Source organism: Aythya fuligula, chromosome 1 (genome assembly GCF_009819795.1).
Source record: "Aythya fuligula isolate bAytFul2 chromosome 1, bAytFul2.pri, whole genome shotgun sequence".
Taxonomy (NCBI): domain Eukaryota; kingdom Metazoa; phylum Chordata; class Aves; order Anseriformes; family Anatidae; genus Aythya; species Aythya fuligula.
Window position 1 is genome coordinate 12398317 of NC_045559.1, and position 15529 is coordinate 12413845.

Consider the following 15529-nt stretch of genomic DNA (forward strand, 5'->3'; position numbering starts at 1 on the left):
TCTAGTTTAAAAGAAAGGAAAAATATAAATTGCCTGTGATCTACAAGATTCTTATATGACTTCAATGTTTGGATCTTGATGGATATTTAAGATTCTCCAGTAACTGCCTCTAAATCTGTTAACTTGTGCATTGTAAAACCTATGGGGTTTACAGAAAGGTGTAAAGAAGGCAGAAGTATTAATAGCCGCAACTCAGTTCCTCCAGGGTAAAGGAGTAAAAGAAGTGATAACTATTGATTACTCCATTAGCCAGGGAGCTTTAACCATTTGCAAGATCTCAGGTCCTCCAGGCTGAGGGAATGAGAACTGCTACAGGAGGAAAATGGAATTCAGTAAGATTTTATCAAGGGCAATAAAGTTCTGTCAGGAATGGGAAGTGCTCTACCTGGGTTAAGAGTCACCCTGAACATGTGCAGCTAGTGAACATGGTTTGCTCTTGCCTCTGTTTTTCGGAGGTGATTGATATCTTGTAGGATATGACTCAGTTTACAACACCATACAGAGCTCTCCTAGAGCAGACTCCCTAAGGATTATAAGAAAAGAGGGTGGAACATTTCATGTTACCATCTGAGTGAGAATATTGTCTCCTGGCATTGTAGAATAGATATAGAAGGTACATGTAGAAATTGCAAGAATTTTTCTAGAAAATGTTCTTTTCCTTGCAAATATCCATTGTGTAATTTGCCCATTTCCATTCAACCTTCATGAGGAAGGATCCTCATTTCTGTGCTGGGATTCCTAGTGAAACTATGGGGCACAAGTGAAATGTAGAAAGGAAAACATCAGAATCACCATTAATTATTTAGTCTTCTATGAAAATCAGTGGGAAACTGAGATTTATGGAGACTGAATTAACAAGCTGCTGTGTATAGCACACTAATGATAGTAAAATGAAGTTCATTAGTTCTTTTTGTTTGTTTGTTTGTTTTTGTTTTACAACAAAATCTATTAGTTTCATCTTGAAATAGAATAGGAACTTCTTGAAATTTCAGTGTTATAGAACTAGATAATGATTGCATCAGATGTTCTAAATAGAAGGTGTCTTATGGCTACCTAACATGTGGGGATCAGTGGTGTATAATCAGAATGGAGAACAGAGTAGAGTTACGCCGTGTGTTAAGGATACAGAATTAACCTGTAATTGGAAAATGCATTTCAGCTGAAAGATAGCAGCTTAGACAGAACACTCAATTCATAATGCAGGGCACATGCAAACATTCTCATACATGTACCATATCTGAAAGACTATGACAAGTCACATGAGGGCAGAAAGGTCCACTCTCTAGATCTCAATTGAAGAGAGAGTTTCAGAATCTGAAAGCTACTCCATTACACTGTTCTGGAATAACTGAGACATATTGGTTACAATAAGAAAGTTAAGTCTACGTGAGTTGGCCAAAGGTAGAGACTGAAGTAGGGAACTGCAGGGATAACTGCATCTGTTGCTGGACCTGCTATGAGACTGCAGTCATCCTTATGGAATAAGGTTGTTGAATATATAGGTATATAAAAATAAATAAATAAATAAATAAATAAATAAATAAATAAATAAAATGCTGTGTATTAATATATTCTATCATAGAATCACTGAGAATTTGAATTGACAGGTAGCTCAGTAGGTCATCTGGTCTAACTTTCCACTCAGAACAGGAATTACCTCCTGTTGTGGTTTAGCCCCAGCAGGCAGCTCAGCACCATACAGCAGCTTGCTCACTCTCCCCAGGTGCGACAGAGGAGAGAACTGAAAAAGTAAAAGAGTGAGAGCTCGTGGGTTGGGACAAAGACAGTTCACTAGGTAAGGCAAAAGACAAGTACAAGCAAAGCAAACAAGGAATTGATTCATTCCTTCCCATTGGCAAACAGGCGTTCAACCAATTCCAGGAAAGCGGGGTTTACCACGTGTAATGGTTTCTTGGGAAGACAAATGCCATCACCCTGAACATCTCCCCCTTCCTCCTTCTTTTTCCCAGCTTTTATTGCTGATCATGACACCACATGGTATGGAATCTCTCTTTGGTCAGTCTGGGTCACCTGCCCTGCTGTGTCCCCTCCCAGCTCCTTGTGTACCCCCAGCCTCCTCACAGGCAGAGCAGCATGAAAAGCAGAGAAGTCCTTGTCTCTGTGTAAGCACTGTTCTGCAGCAACTAAAAATGCTGGTGTGTTATCAACACTATTTTCATCAAAAATCCAAAACACAGCCTTGTCTGTGAGCCTCTACAAAGAAAATTAACTCTGTCTCAGCCAAAACCATGACACGTGGAATATTGTGTCCAGTTCTGGGCTCCTCAGTTTGAGAAAGACAGGGAACTGCTTGAGAGAGTTCAGCACAGAGCCACGAAGATTATTAACAGAGTGGAGCATCTCCCTTACGAGGAAAGGCTGAGGGAGCTGGGTCTCATTAGCTTGGAGAAGAGGAGACTGAGGGGTGACATTATTAATGTTTATAAATATGTAAAGAGTGAGTATCAGGAGGACAGAGCTAGGCTCTTATCAGTTACATCTAATGACAGGACAAAGGGCAAGGGGTACATATAGTCAAAATCAGACTTAAATATGAGACAAAACTTTTTCACAGTGAGGGTGACGGAGAACTGGAACAGGCTGCCCAGGGGGTTGTGGAGTCTCCTCTGGAGACATTAAAAACCCACCTGGATGTGTTCCTCTGTGATCTGATTTAGGTGTTCCTGCTCTGGCAGGGGGATTGCACTAGATAATCTTTCAGGGTCCCTTCAAATCCCTAACATTCTGTGATTCTGTGACAACTCCATATTTTGTGTAATTTGTAATTTTGTCTGATTCCTCAATAATTGTTAAACTATTGGTAATCCTAAATTGGCCATTAAAACTATTGAAGAAACAGTGAGAGGTATTTGTCTAATATGCCAGCTTCTTCCCAGTGCCACATCTAGGAACAAAACAGCCTTCATTTGCTAAAGTTTGCATATCTCTTGTGTTTTATGACAAAGTTGTCTTTCCTGTCAATAGACATTGGGAGTGAAATATTTCTCGGGAGACAGAATGCAAATCAAACATCTGATGCCTGGGCTGTTATTAGAGCTCCTGGGATCTCAGGGGCTTGCCAGGATCCCTGTGCTTCTGCAAAGTTATCAGAAGAGGCTGGATATCTTTGAGGATGCTGCTGCATCCCCAGTGGTTAGATATTCCATATGGAGTAAATTCAGTATATGTATGGACACTGTGAGTGTTTCAGTGCTGTAATCATACCCTTCCAGAAATTCTATAGTAATTATCCTATCTAACCCATTTCTACAGATATGAATTTCCCAGAGATAAACTGACAAATAAGATTTTTACTTCAAATGTTATAATGAAAAGGAAATTGAAATCAGACTAATGAAGGAATGAGGGAAAATGTCTTATAGATTTATCAAAACATATTCCTGATATTGACTACTAAAATATTTTCTTCTTGGGTCTTTGATATAGACAATCTGGCTGCTTTTGGGGAGCAGTGCCTACAATGAGCAGTTCAGATAACACAACTAAAGCACCATCATGTCTTTATGTCTCCACTGACAACAAGGAGTTTAGACAACACTGCAGTGCTTCACCAAAGCGAAGCACCAGCCAGCATTAATCACCAGGAGCACAGGAGTCCTGTCACTGTCAGTGAGAAAAAATGGCACTTTTAATGTGCTGTTCATCGCACGGAAATCTCCATTAGATCTAGATGAAGAGTGGAATTCAGTATGAGATTGAGACCTACATCTTGGGGATTAATTCAGTTGCTTAAACACAGGATCCTAGTAGTAAGCGAAGTGCCCTAGAGTTCTTGGTTCCCGGTTTCCGTTCCAGAAGGATGTGGGTGTCATATATGTCTTTGTGTTTCTACAGCCTTAGTGTAGACATCTGAGATATCTCAGGCACAAAAAGAGACCTATGTATAGACAAATAAATTGAGCTCCTAGCAGATAGGCAGCTGAATAGCTCTCTTGCTTCTACCATTGATAAGATCTCTGTTGACTTCAATAGTTCATGCACATGAAACAACTGTAGACAACTACACTTTCTTACTCTTACAAATAATCTCACCAAAAAATGGCTCTTTGGGTTTAAATTCATGTGCCTGAATAATATGCATCAAAAAGTAGATGAAATACAAGAAGGACATCGAGGTGCTTGAGCTAGTCCAGAGAAGGGCGATGAAGCTGGTGAGGGGCCTGGAGAACAAATCCTACGAGGAGCAGCTGAGGGAGCTGGGGTTGTTCAGCCTGGAGAAAAGGAGGCTCAGGGGCGACCTTATTGCTCTCTACAGGTACCTTAAAGAAGGCTGTAGCGAGGTGGGGGTTGGTCTGTTCTCCCATGTGCCTGGTGACAGGACGAGGGGGAATGGGCTTAAGTTGTGCCAGGGGAGTTTTAGGTTGGATATTAGGAAGAACTTCTTTACCAAAAGGGTTGTTAGACATTGGAACAGGCTGCCCAGGGAAGTGGTGGAGTCACCATCCCTGGAAATCTTTAAAAGACGTTTAGATGTAGAGCTTAGGGATATGGTTTAGTGGAGGACTGTTAGTGTTAGGTCAGAGGTTGGACTCAATGATCTTGAGGTCTCTTCCAACCTAGAAATTCTGTGATTCTGTGAAATAGATTCTGACCGGAACAGACGCCTGAGTCACTAATGTATAATATGAGAGTCAGAATACAGTGTTTAATATTAACTGGATTAATAACTAACGAAGAGACACCGTCTTTTGCAAAACATTGTGATGTTATACTTCTGTTCAGGAAATGGAAGACTTAGTTCCTATCTGCTTCCCAGTGGCAACAATCCTGAAAACAAACCCTACAAGTGTGATGCAATCACTATAGTATAGGAAAGAATTGATTAATATGTTTCAAACACTATGAAGCTGAGGAGGACCTCAAAGTCTCCCATCTCCAAATGGAGTTTTGAGTTGTATTATTGGTTTCAGTCAAAATAAGGATAGGCTAGTCACAAAATAAATACATAAATAAATAAATAAATAAATGGGCAGTTAGGAAATCAGATGAAATTCATATTCTTTCTTGCTAACATCTCAACTTCTCCTAGCTAAGACTGAGTCACTTCTCACCATGTATGAAATATTTTCTGTCGGCATTTATAGAACTCTGTCATCCAGAGATGACAATAGAGGCAATAACTAAATTTAAGTACCTCTGTAAGTTGACAGCACAGTTAGCAGGTGATCTCAGTCTCTTAAGCCTATCCATTTATCAAGTCCACTTAAGGAACCAAAACAAGCAATATGAACATGACCCTTATACATTTACTTACAGATATATTACTTTGTGTACTAAATAAATCTTTAGAAGAGCATGGAATGGATTATTTGTAGACAACACTTTGAAACTACAGAAAATGCACATTAAAAATCCTGTTACCTTTGAATTCCTAGTCTTTGTAGCAATGCAAAAGGAATAGCAATATGATACATTTTCATTAGTAAGAATAAATGATCTGGGTTCAAAGAGTGTTTTGCTCAGCCTTTCGCATACATCTCATATACTTCTGTAGTCTTCAACGGATGTAACTCTATGGTTTTGAAAGACATTTTGAAGAAGAGGATGTGCTACATTTTGTGTTGTTTACAGAGTTTTCTTTATAAATTGTCCAAAACTTTCAAAAAGATCGATCTACATTCAGGTCATGTATTTGACAGTGTACCTTTCTTATTACTAATAGGCACCACAAGGCCACATAAGGAGGGGGAAGTCCCTGGTGTGGACTATATTTTCATCACTGTTGAAGATTTTATGGAATTGGAGAAAAGTGGTGCTCTCTTAGAAAGTGGAACATATGAAGGTAAGAAACTTCTACTGCTAAATCTCTCATCTTTCCATTATGTGTTTTTTTTTTTGTTTGTGTTTTTTTTTTTTTTTTTTTTTTTTTTTTTCTCATTTGATGGGGACATCCCATCATAAATGTGTCATTTCTACTGATACCAGAAATTTGTGAAAAGCCATATGGCAATTATGAAAATATTTTCATATGTGAAATTTAAATTTAGATGGGTGCATTATAATTTTAGTATATTATACAAGTTAAGAGAAACAAGATAATACATTGATTACAGTTATAGGAAAGAAATACTATTTCTTTATGGCAAATACCCAAGGAAATTTCCACAAATTTTAAGTTATCAACTCCATTTCTAACATAGGAAAAACAAATTCTTAAACAAATCAGCTATAAAGCTGACAATTCTTTGCATGTGTTACCTTGCAAATACCAATGTATATCAGAGTTTGAAACAGCACTATTTAAGTAAAACAGTAACAATTTTCTGTCATCTCTTATGAGCTTTGTATAGTTATTGGAAAGATAATTTTGATAATTTTGTAATATGACAGAGCTGTCCTAATGACAAAAAATACCTGCACGTGGAGCAAAGAACAAGAAACTTTGTGCAGGGAAAGATTCCCAGAAGAACTGTTTCACCTGATTCAAATCTTTCACAAAACATAGCTGTTCTGAAAGTGAAACTACCATGGCATGGCATTTTTTAAAAACCAGAACTGTTACAGTATTTAAACCTCATGCTTCTTAGAAATATATTAGTATTTAAGGTAACTGAATAGTGGATGTATCCTTTTACTGTACTCTCCAATTTTGAAAGCAAAATGGCAGTGAACACCCTTTTTATAAAAAAAGATGACCTATACATATGAGAATACCTATGTGAGTAGAACCACTTACAGGAAACAGACACATATTTTTACCTTGCAGCAGAAAAACAATGAAGACGTTTTGTCCTGACTTTGTCCCTGTCAAAGAAAGCATCTGAAGATAAATAAGCTATTCAGCCCAAAGAAAATCATTAGCTGTGTTATAAATAGCAGAAAAGAAGATAATCCTTTCTCACCTAATCAGCAGAAAGTACCCACTGGAAAGTAAATAAAATTTCATAAAGAGTTATATCAATACAGAAATTGTAACAAATATTTTCATTAATGAAGGTCAAACAAAGGAAAATATATTTTCTTTTCCTTTCCTACTTTTTTCCCACTGACTGACACCAAATAGTAGAAGTTATAAATATTAATAGAAGTACACCACCACAATTTTATGTTTTTCTGACGTGCATTAAGTAACGAACCTTTCTGGAAGAACCTTTTTGTTGAAGCTAACTTAAGCGTAGTCTGTCTTTGCTTGACCACGTAATTTCATTAGTTTGTAGCAAGTCTGTAGAGATTGAACTGCTAGGTTAAATTAATTCACAGTGCTCTTCTGTCCCTCGAGGGATACTGAGAGGTGTCTTTTAATACCAGCTATCAGAGCTGAGTGGACAGCAAGGTGAAATACTGGTTGAGGAAGTCTGTATACTTCCTTAGGCTGGCTGGGGACCTAGCTGAAGACAGGGCCAAAGTCATGGCTATACAATGTCTATCATATCATTCTCTGATCACTGATGACAAGTTCACTGAAGTCAGGGAGTCAGAAACTAAAGGAAAACCAAAATAAGCTCAACTGACAAATTTCTGCATAAATTCTTTCTTTGATTCCTATGTGTCAAAGTCAGAATATGTGCACTATGCCAAATAATATGTATTATATTAACTATGTATTACAATAATATATATATATATAACTTCTTAGAAAATATTCATAGTTCATAGATGCAATTTCTCCTTTTCCCATAGAGATGTCTGGCCAGGACCTTATTAAGTTACATCCCCCCATTTGCCTGATTAATTCCTCATGACTGTAGTACATTCCTCAGGGAAGTATTTTGCTGTTCGTTCAGTCACAAGTTTGCATTGTCTTCAGTGATTAAGTGTATTGTTGGCAGTCATACCAACCAGAGCAAAGAAAATTCCTCCCACCAAAAGAAGATGATTTTTGAGTCCTTCCATAGATTAGCAACTTATGTGAATGTGCCTGTTCTTGGAGCTTAGTTTCTTCTCGGAGGCTCAGGGGCGACCTTATCGCTCTTTATAAGTACATTAAAGGAGGCTGTAGTGAGGTGGGGGTTGGTCTGTTCTCTCACATGGCCTGGTTGACAGGACGAGGGGGAATGGGCTAAAGTTGGCACCAGGGGAGTTTTAGGTTGGATATTAGGAGAACTTCTTTACCAAAAGGGTTGTTAGACTTGGAATGTCCAGGGAAGTGGTGGAGTCACATCCCTGGAAATCTTTAAAAGACGTTTAGATGTAGAGCTTAGGGATATGGTTTAGTGGGGATTGTTAGCGTTAGGTAGAGGTTGGACTCGATGATCTTGAGGTCTCTTCCAACCTAGACAATTCTGTGATTCTGTGATTTCTCATTAAATTGAGATGAAATAAATAAATCAGACTGTGTGTAGTTTTTCACCAGTTAGCAACTACTACAGATGATTCAGTTCATTTACCTTCAACTGTATGAATTCTAAAGAGAATCAGAAATAACCATGTAACCTAGAGGAGAAAGCCAAGTGGTTTACCTGACACTGACTTTTTGTATGGTGACCTATGGTATTTAGTATTTTTAGGAGGCAGGATGTTTTCTCATACAAATGAAAAGACCAGTTACCAATCAAATTTTTTTTTTTTTTTTCCTAGTGCATGCTAATAACAGTTGCAATTGCAACCTGAACCTGGTATAATTCAAAGGCAAAAACAGTTTATATTCTCAGGGAAGAATATTTCTGTACTTCTGACTTCTCAAACACTTAAAAAAAAAAAATCTTCTGTTTACTTATTTACTTGTTTGTTTGTTTTTAAATAGATTTTAATTTATAAAAGTTTCAGATTTAAAAAATAGGATGCTCTATATCCTCTTCACTACATAGACTTTGAATATGCCTTTCTTTGTCACTTTTATGAGAAATGTAAATGACTTTACTGAAAGGGTTGTTCTTTACCGAAAGGGTTGTTAGACATTGGAACAGGCTGCCCAGAGAAGTGGTGGAGTCACCATCCCTGGAAGTCTTTAAAAGACGTTTAGACGTAGAGCTTAGGGATATGGTTTAGTGGGGACTGTTAGCGTTAGGTCAGAGGTTGGACTCGATGATCTTGAGGTCTCTTCCAACCTAGAAATTCTGTGATTCTGTGATTTCTCATTAAATTGAGATGAAATAAATAAATCAGACTGTGTGTAGTTTTTCACCAGTTAGCAACTACTACAGATGATTCAGTTCATTCTGTGATTCTGTGATTCTGTGACTGCAGGATTCCAAAGTGTTGTAGAAAAGCAGCAATAAGTTCATGATAAAGACTAAACAAAATTCAATTTTACCCATCTTGTAAATATTTTCATTTAATTTTAGTAGGGACAAACCCATGACTATTTCTGTCTTTTCTACATGTATTTATGGCTTTTTGAGCAACTGCTGGAAACACCAAGCCATCTTTATAGACATGAATTCTTTCAAGCATACTTAAAGTAATAGACAGTTGTTGCATGTTTTGCAGCTTGCCTGTGGTAAAGCTCCATGGCAATCTGAGTGATATTATTCAATGCAGAATGAGATAAAAAATAAATAATACAAGGTTCTCTTCCATTCTCAGTCAAATTAGCAGTCCAAGTCACATTAACTTTAGTGAGATTGCCATTAAGTTCTAATTTTGTATTTAAATTTCAGTGAATTTCACCAATACCTTGCTGTTGGGAGCAGCGAATGTTTGCCTGAAGAAATACAAAGTAAATTATTTGTAGTGTGTATATTTGTGTTTTACCATTGTCTTTTACCACTTCTCCAGTAGAAAGGTTGGCTCAGTATAATGTCATCTCTCTGATATGTCAAAACTTGTGTAGAGACTTATTTACTTCATGGATCACTGACTTCATAGGCTGTTCCCATTTCCTTATTGGATCAGCAAAATTTCTTAGTCAGTGCAGCATATCAGTAGACAGAAAATGTTCTTGAAATGTATACTGCATAAGAATGGCAGTGTTCATAAACAGAATGTAACAGATTCAATATTACTCTGAAACCTAGATATGCTAAGGCAAATGATTGAAGATTATTATGAAACATCATTACAAAGTATTTATAATGTAAGAGTTGAAGAGCTATGCATACTAGGGGTAGAATCGCCTTTTAAAAGGAACGTATAGAGTAGTGGTACCAGAAATAACAATAATTTTTTAGTGTATATACACTTTGAGAAAAAAGAAATTTGTTTGGTGATAACCTGTAAGGACATATATACATTGCAAAAACACAAATGTAAAAGAGATTTTAGTCATGTGGAACACTATAAGAAATGCATACCTAGAAAAGTTTGTTCATATCTGCTAAAGATGTGGAAAAAAATATGAAAATAAATGAATTTAACCAGTACATCAATGAATAATGTACCAAGAAGTTCTCTCTAATGAATTGTTATTTACTTCAGAAAACTTCCATAACAGTTGTTTTAGCAAAGTCACAATATTTACTCCTAATATAAGAATAGTCCTTAATTTTATCCAATGAAAAGCAATCATTTTAGCTATTGTACCATTAATTCCACCCCAAATTCACTTTTAATCATTACTTTGTGTTGGTTTTTTTTTTTTTTTTTTTTTTTTTTTTTTTGGAATTATATCAAATTCTTTCACTGGTTAAAATTCAAAGCTTGTTGAAGCTATTTACCTACTTACATGGTCATGGACTTCCCTTGGACCCATTGTAGTCTATGGTAATATTCCAACTGGTTCACATGAAGACAGAATTTTCCATATTTTTTGACTAATGGAGTATTATTTGGCAGAAGGCTGCGAAACGTTAGCTGCATTTTTCTTATTATCACAGGTATCTTTTTTTAATAAGTTCTTAAAGAAACAAATCAACAAAGGGTGAGTACATCTTGTTGGTAAAAACTTAATATTCTGTATTTCTTGTTTATTTGAGGTTTAAAAACTTTCAGTTGTTTTAGAAACATTTTCAGAGGGTCAGCTTCCTATTTTTAATTGTGTCACTATTATTGTGCTGTAATGGAAATTGACTGTGGGTCTTTCCAGTGACTGTCTTCCCACAAACTGGCACGTAATTGACACACCAAGGTGCTCTGATTCTGTCACCTGACAGGTGCAGAGTCCTCCTAAAAAAAGGAGACATGAAATTCTGGACAGACTTTCATTCACCAACATCTTCCAAGCCAAATTTAACCTGAGCAGAGACCAAGTCAGGTTTTAAACCTTCTGTTCAATAAATGCTTGTCAATAAACATCTAATTTATGATCTGCAAATTTAAAGTATGACTTAAGGACTGCTTCACATGGACATAGAGTTATTAATTACTGCATTGTGGTGACAATGGCTTTACCATTTGTATTTGATTCCAGTGGTTTTAATTCCATCTTCCATGTAAGAAATTATAGAAAATTCAAAATCCATCCCCCCCCCCCCAGCATGCACCTCATGAGCAGCACATCCTGAGCACTCTACAGCAAAGGGATACAAAGGAAATTAATGAAAATTAGGATAATAAATTACTACCCTCCTAAGACCTTAATATCTTGGTTAATGAGATGTTCTGATATAAAATGGTAAACAAAGGGATTGAGGGTAAAGATGTGTAAAGACAAAAATAGAAGCAGTTTTTCAAAAGACATGTATTTACCAGCAGAAAGTATTTTCAAGGGCATAGAGGAATACAATGAGATACTTTAGAGTAAAGATTACATTCCTGCTACAAGAGCCTCTCAGAGTGGTAGATCTGTTATCCATATGATGCCCTCTTCTCACTATCATATTCAGAGAACCTGTAAATCTGTTTATATCACCATTCACCATTCAGGTTACATGAGAGAGAGAAAAAAAAATAAAATCATAGAATCATAAAATCATAGAATCATAGAGTGGTTTCAGTTGAAAGGGACATTAAAGATCACCCAGTTCCACACACACACACACCATGGGCAGGGTCACCTCCCATGAGACCAGGTTGCTCAAAGCCCCATCCAGCCTGGCCTTGAACACTTCTAGGGATGAGGCATCCACAGCTGCTATGGACAACCTGCTCCAGTGCCTCACCACCCTCACAGTGAATAATTTCTTCTTTATATCTAATCTAAATCTAACCCCTTCTAGTTTTAAAAATCTTAAATATAGTCTGTAGCTTCATGATCTGATAGAATTCTTGTACCTGTTTTATGTAAGTAAGATTTTATGCACCTTGTTGTTTTTCCCCCTTACACTTGAAGCAGCAGAGGGAACTGAATCTCATTTAATCTTATCATTAAATATATAATGCAAAACACTATTGACTATTTTCATTTAAAAAATAGTTGGAAGCATAGCCCTCAAAAATATAAAATCTCAGAAGCCTGAAAATGTAATGCCAGTGAGTATATCAGCATTTATAAAGAATCTTTTCTAATTTTGTTAATATATTTTAAGGCATCAGATTTACTTCTTTTAATCAAACAAACAAAACACAAGAAAGATACACACAAAAAAGTTTCATGTAAGTATTTTGCCATTTTCCCAAATGAAGTAGCAAAGAAATAGAATTGGAATAAGTATATATTTTTTATTAAAAAAAAAAAAAGATTTTAAATATTATTCTATTACAATATAAAGGTCAACTTGCATAGCTTCTGCAGTGCCTTTTTAAACTTTCTGAAATGTAGGATTAGTGTGACAGCATGCATACTTCTATTCTGTTTGAAATTGGAAGCTGAATAAATGCTCATTATTTTAATAATTGGTATTCCCAGTGTGTGGTTACTTCTATTTTAGGAAATAAGGCTTCTGTCTTAGCTAACATCCACAGACAGGAACACCAGTGGCATTAAAATACTAACTGTTTAGCAAGCAATACTGCTTGCCTCCTGCTGCCCTGGCTGTCAGGTGAGGGCAGTGGTCCTGACATGGTATTCTCATTCCTGACACTTGGGTTCTTCTTCAGCAAGGCTTACAGTTAGAGGGTTCCTACCCCCATCTCTGTCTCACAGCAAGTCACCATCTCACCATAGCAGACTGGTGCACTGCAACTGAGCAGTGGGTAGGCTTACAGATTGTCAAGACTGTAAGCTATATCAGTACGCAAATATTCTTCCAGAAGCATGTGGTCAGTCTGGAACTACAACACAAGAACACACACAATAGGAAAAGATGACATCTAGATGCTCATCATAATTTAACATGAAAAAGTGGCACCTGGGCAATATGTGTCAGTATAGGTCAAACATATTCCCACAGGTATCTAGGAAATTGAAGTTTGACATGACTATTCTTATGCATGAAACTAGAAGAGTATCTTTCTGCTCACATGCCCTGTCCACTGGATGGTTTTACCAAGGATGACCATGGACAGACTTGATCTGTGCTCATATTAAGTAGGTTGTGATCGGGATGCACATGACTGGGCTATGATGAAGTCAGTCACTAGACTGAATTCCCTGGGTAGCCTTCCAGACATCTCTGCTGCCTGATTCAGGGCTTTAGATTGCCAGAGCAACATTTCTGACTATCCCAGGATTCAGGCTGGCGCTCTACCTGAGGCAGTGTTCATCGCTGCTTTCAATTAGTTGTATTAGGCACGAGGTTAGAGACTAGCCACTGTCACACATGGCTTGGTAGACCACATATTTCTGCTGGATAATTCTGCATAGCTCAGCAGAAGTGTGTGTGGATGTTCAATTCACCTAAATTATTTTGTGTGAAGATTCTACGTCCACCACAAAGAGCAACTTATTGTCAGCTCAGGGTCACTTTATGTCACATCAGTTGGTAATGTCCTAAGGAAATCAGTTGCCTGTAGGTTCCCTGGGCATACAACACTTTTCTTTGCTCATGTGTGTTTCCACGATATAGGGCAGGACCAGGTGCCAAAGAGCAGCTTTAGTATGCGTCAGTGAGCTTCAAAAAGCCTTTCTACACAAGCAGGTCCAGTGAAACCACTAGCAATGTACTTTATTTTATATCAAAACTATATCAGCACCAAGGGGATCTCAGCATCAGAGAAATCAATAAGTGACCTTAGCCTTCATCCTTTTTTTCTGAGCTGGGTAGACCGTAACTTAGCTCAGCCCAAGACATGCCCTATTTTTTAAAATTCTGTGCAGTCACTACCAGAAATGTATTAACAAACTGAAGTGTCCAGGAAAAAGTAATACAAATTACCAGGAAGACTATAGGGAATAAATTTAGAGAACTCATCAGATAGAGCTTTGTTGGGTAATGATTGAGAAGCTCAGAGAATTTAAAATGTGTGAGCCCCATGGATGTATAAAGATAATTCAAAGTTGGTCAAATAAGTAACCAGCACTAATGTAATGTATCTGGAAAAGATGAACATTTCAATTTAATATTTGGAACAAATTTTCTCATAATGATGTGATTTAAAAGTTAGAATAATCTCCAGAGGTGGAGATCCAAATTTCATCTCTTAGAAAAGTTAAAAGTAGCTAGGAGAAATATTTTTGCATTAGTTAGAGGGATTAATTAAAGCCTGTTCTATAGTATTGTCTGCTTTGGTACAGTATTTATTAATGCTGTGTGTGTGACACATCAGGTTTCAACTTTTTTTTTTTTCCCTTATGAAACAGGGCACAGCCAGTTAATGTGTGCATTTCCTATACCTTTCTGAATGTATCTGAACACTGAACAACTGAACTTTGCAGTATGTGTTGTGCTGCTATAGTTTAAATAAAGATTGTATTTAAAAAACAAAACAAAACAAAACAAAACAAAAAATAACTGTACAGTCTGAGCTATTAGACTATATAGCACATGCTCTCCCTCACTTGATCACCTACCACCTTGGTCAGGACACCTACATTATTCCCAGTCTCCCTTTCTCTGCTGCTGTACCTGTAGAACCCTTTCCTGTTATCTTTGATGTTCTTCATCAATTCTATCTCTAGCCATTTATTGGCATTCTTAATTCTGTCCTGTGTATTCAGGAAATTCTTCCCTATTTCTCCTTGGATGCCTGTCCATGTTTCTGCCTCCCTGACACAGATGTGATAAGGAGTTCCCTGGGAACAAAAGTGACTGTTAGACTCCTCCCTTGTTTATACAACGTTCTATAAATCCAACATAAGACTTTGTATGCTAGCAAGGATTGTGTTGTATCTTCTGTATTTCTATACTTTAACGAGAAACTACTTTGCAGCAGGAAAAATCCTGTTTATGATCCTGGGATGGGTAGTGTGTTTTTGAAATCTGTTTTTTATTACTCCATTTCAACTGCAAGGTGTTCTAGGACTTTGCAGTACTTCATGCAACCATGTTCATGGCTGCTATGGTGGATTCCACATAGGTGAACAAAAGTGTGCATCTTGTTGCCTGCCAGGACAAAACAAAGGAATAGGCTGTTTCTTATCAAGATATAAGTGGCTGAGGAAGGCCAGAATTTGTATGGTTAATTGAAAAGAAGGATTCAGCTACACAAAGTACAAACTGATACAACTTTTTCTGCAATACAGTTACATTACTTCCCAAGTGAGCTAATTAAAAAAAAGATAAAAGCCCAACAAAAAGCAAGCACTAAAAGCAGTGTTTGTGTTTCAAAGTGAAGCAGTTTCTGATTAAAAACAGAAACATAAAAATAAATATATTAAAAACAAACAAACAAAACATTTCCTGTATATGGAAATCCATATATTGTGTTTACA

The 15529-nt window shown here is 36.9% G+C and overlaps 1 protein-coding gene across 5 annotated transcripts in view; it reads left to right on the forward strand.

Moving 5' to 3' along the window:
• MAGI2 (membrane associated guanylate kinase, WW and PDZ domain containing 2) overlaps nucleotides 1-15529 on the forward strand; it is a 771045-nt gene that overhangs the window by 451439 nt on the left and 304077 nt on the right. For all 5 annotated transcript variants that reach the window (XM_032182540.1, XM_032182497.1, XM_032182505.1 and 2 more), the window contains one exon: nucleotides 5684-5803. In XM_032182540.1, the coding sequence (XP_032038431.1) occupies nucleotides 5684-5803 (120 nt within the window). The remainder of the gene's footprint in view (nucleotides 1-5683; nucleotides 5804-15529) is intronic.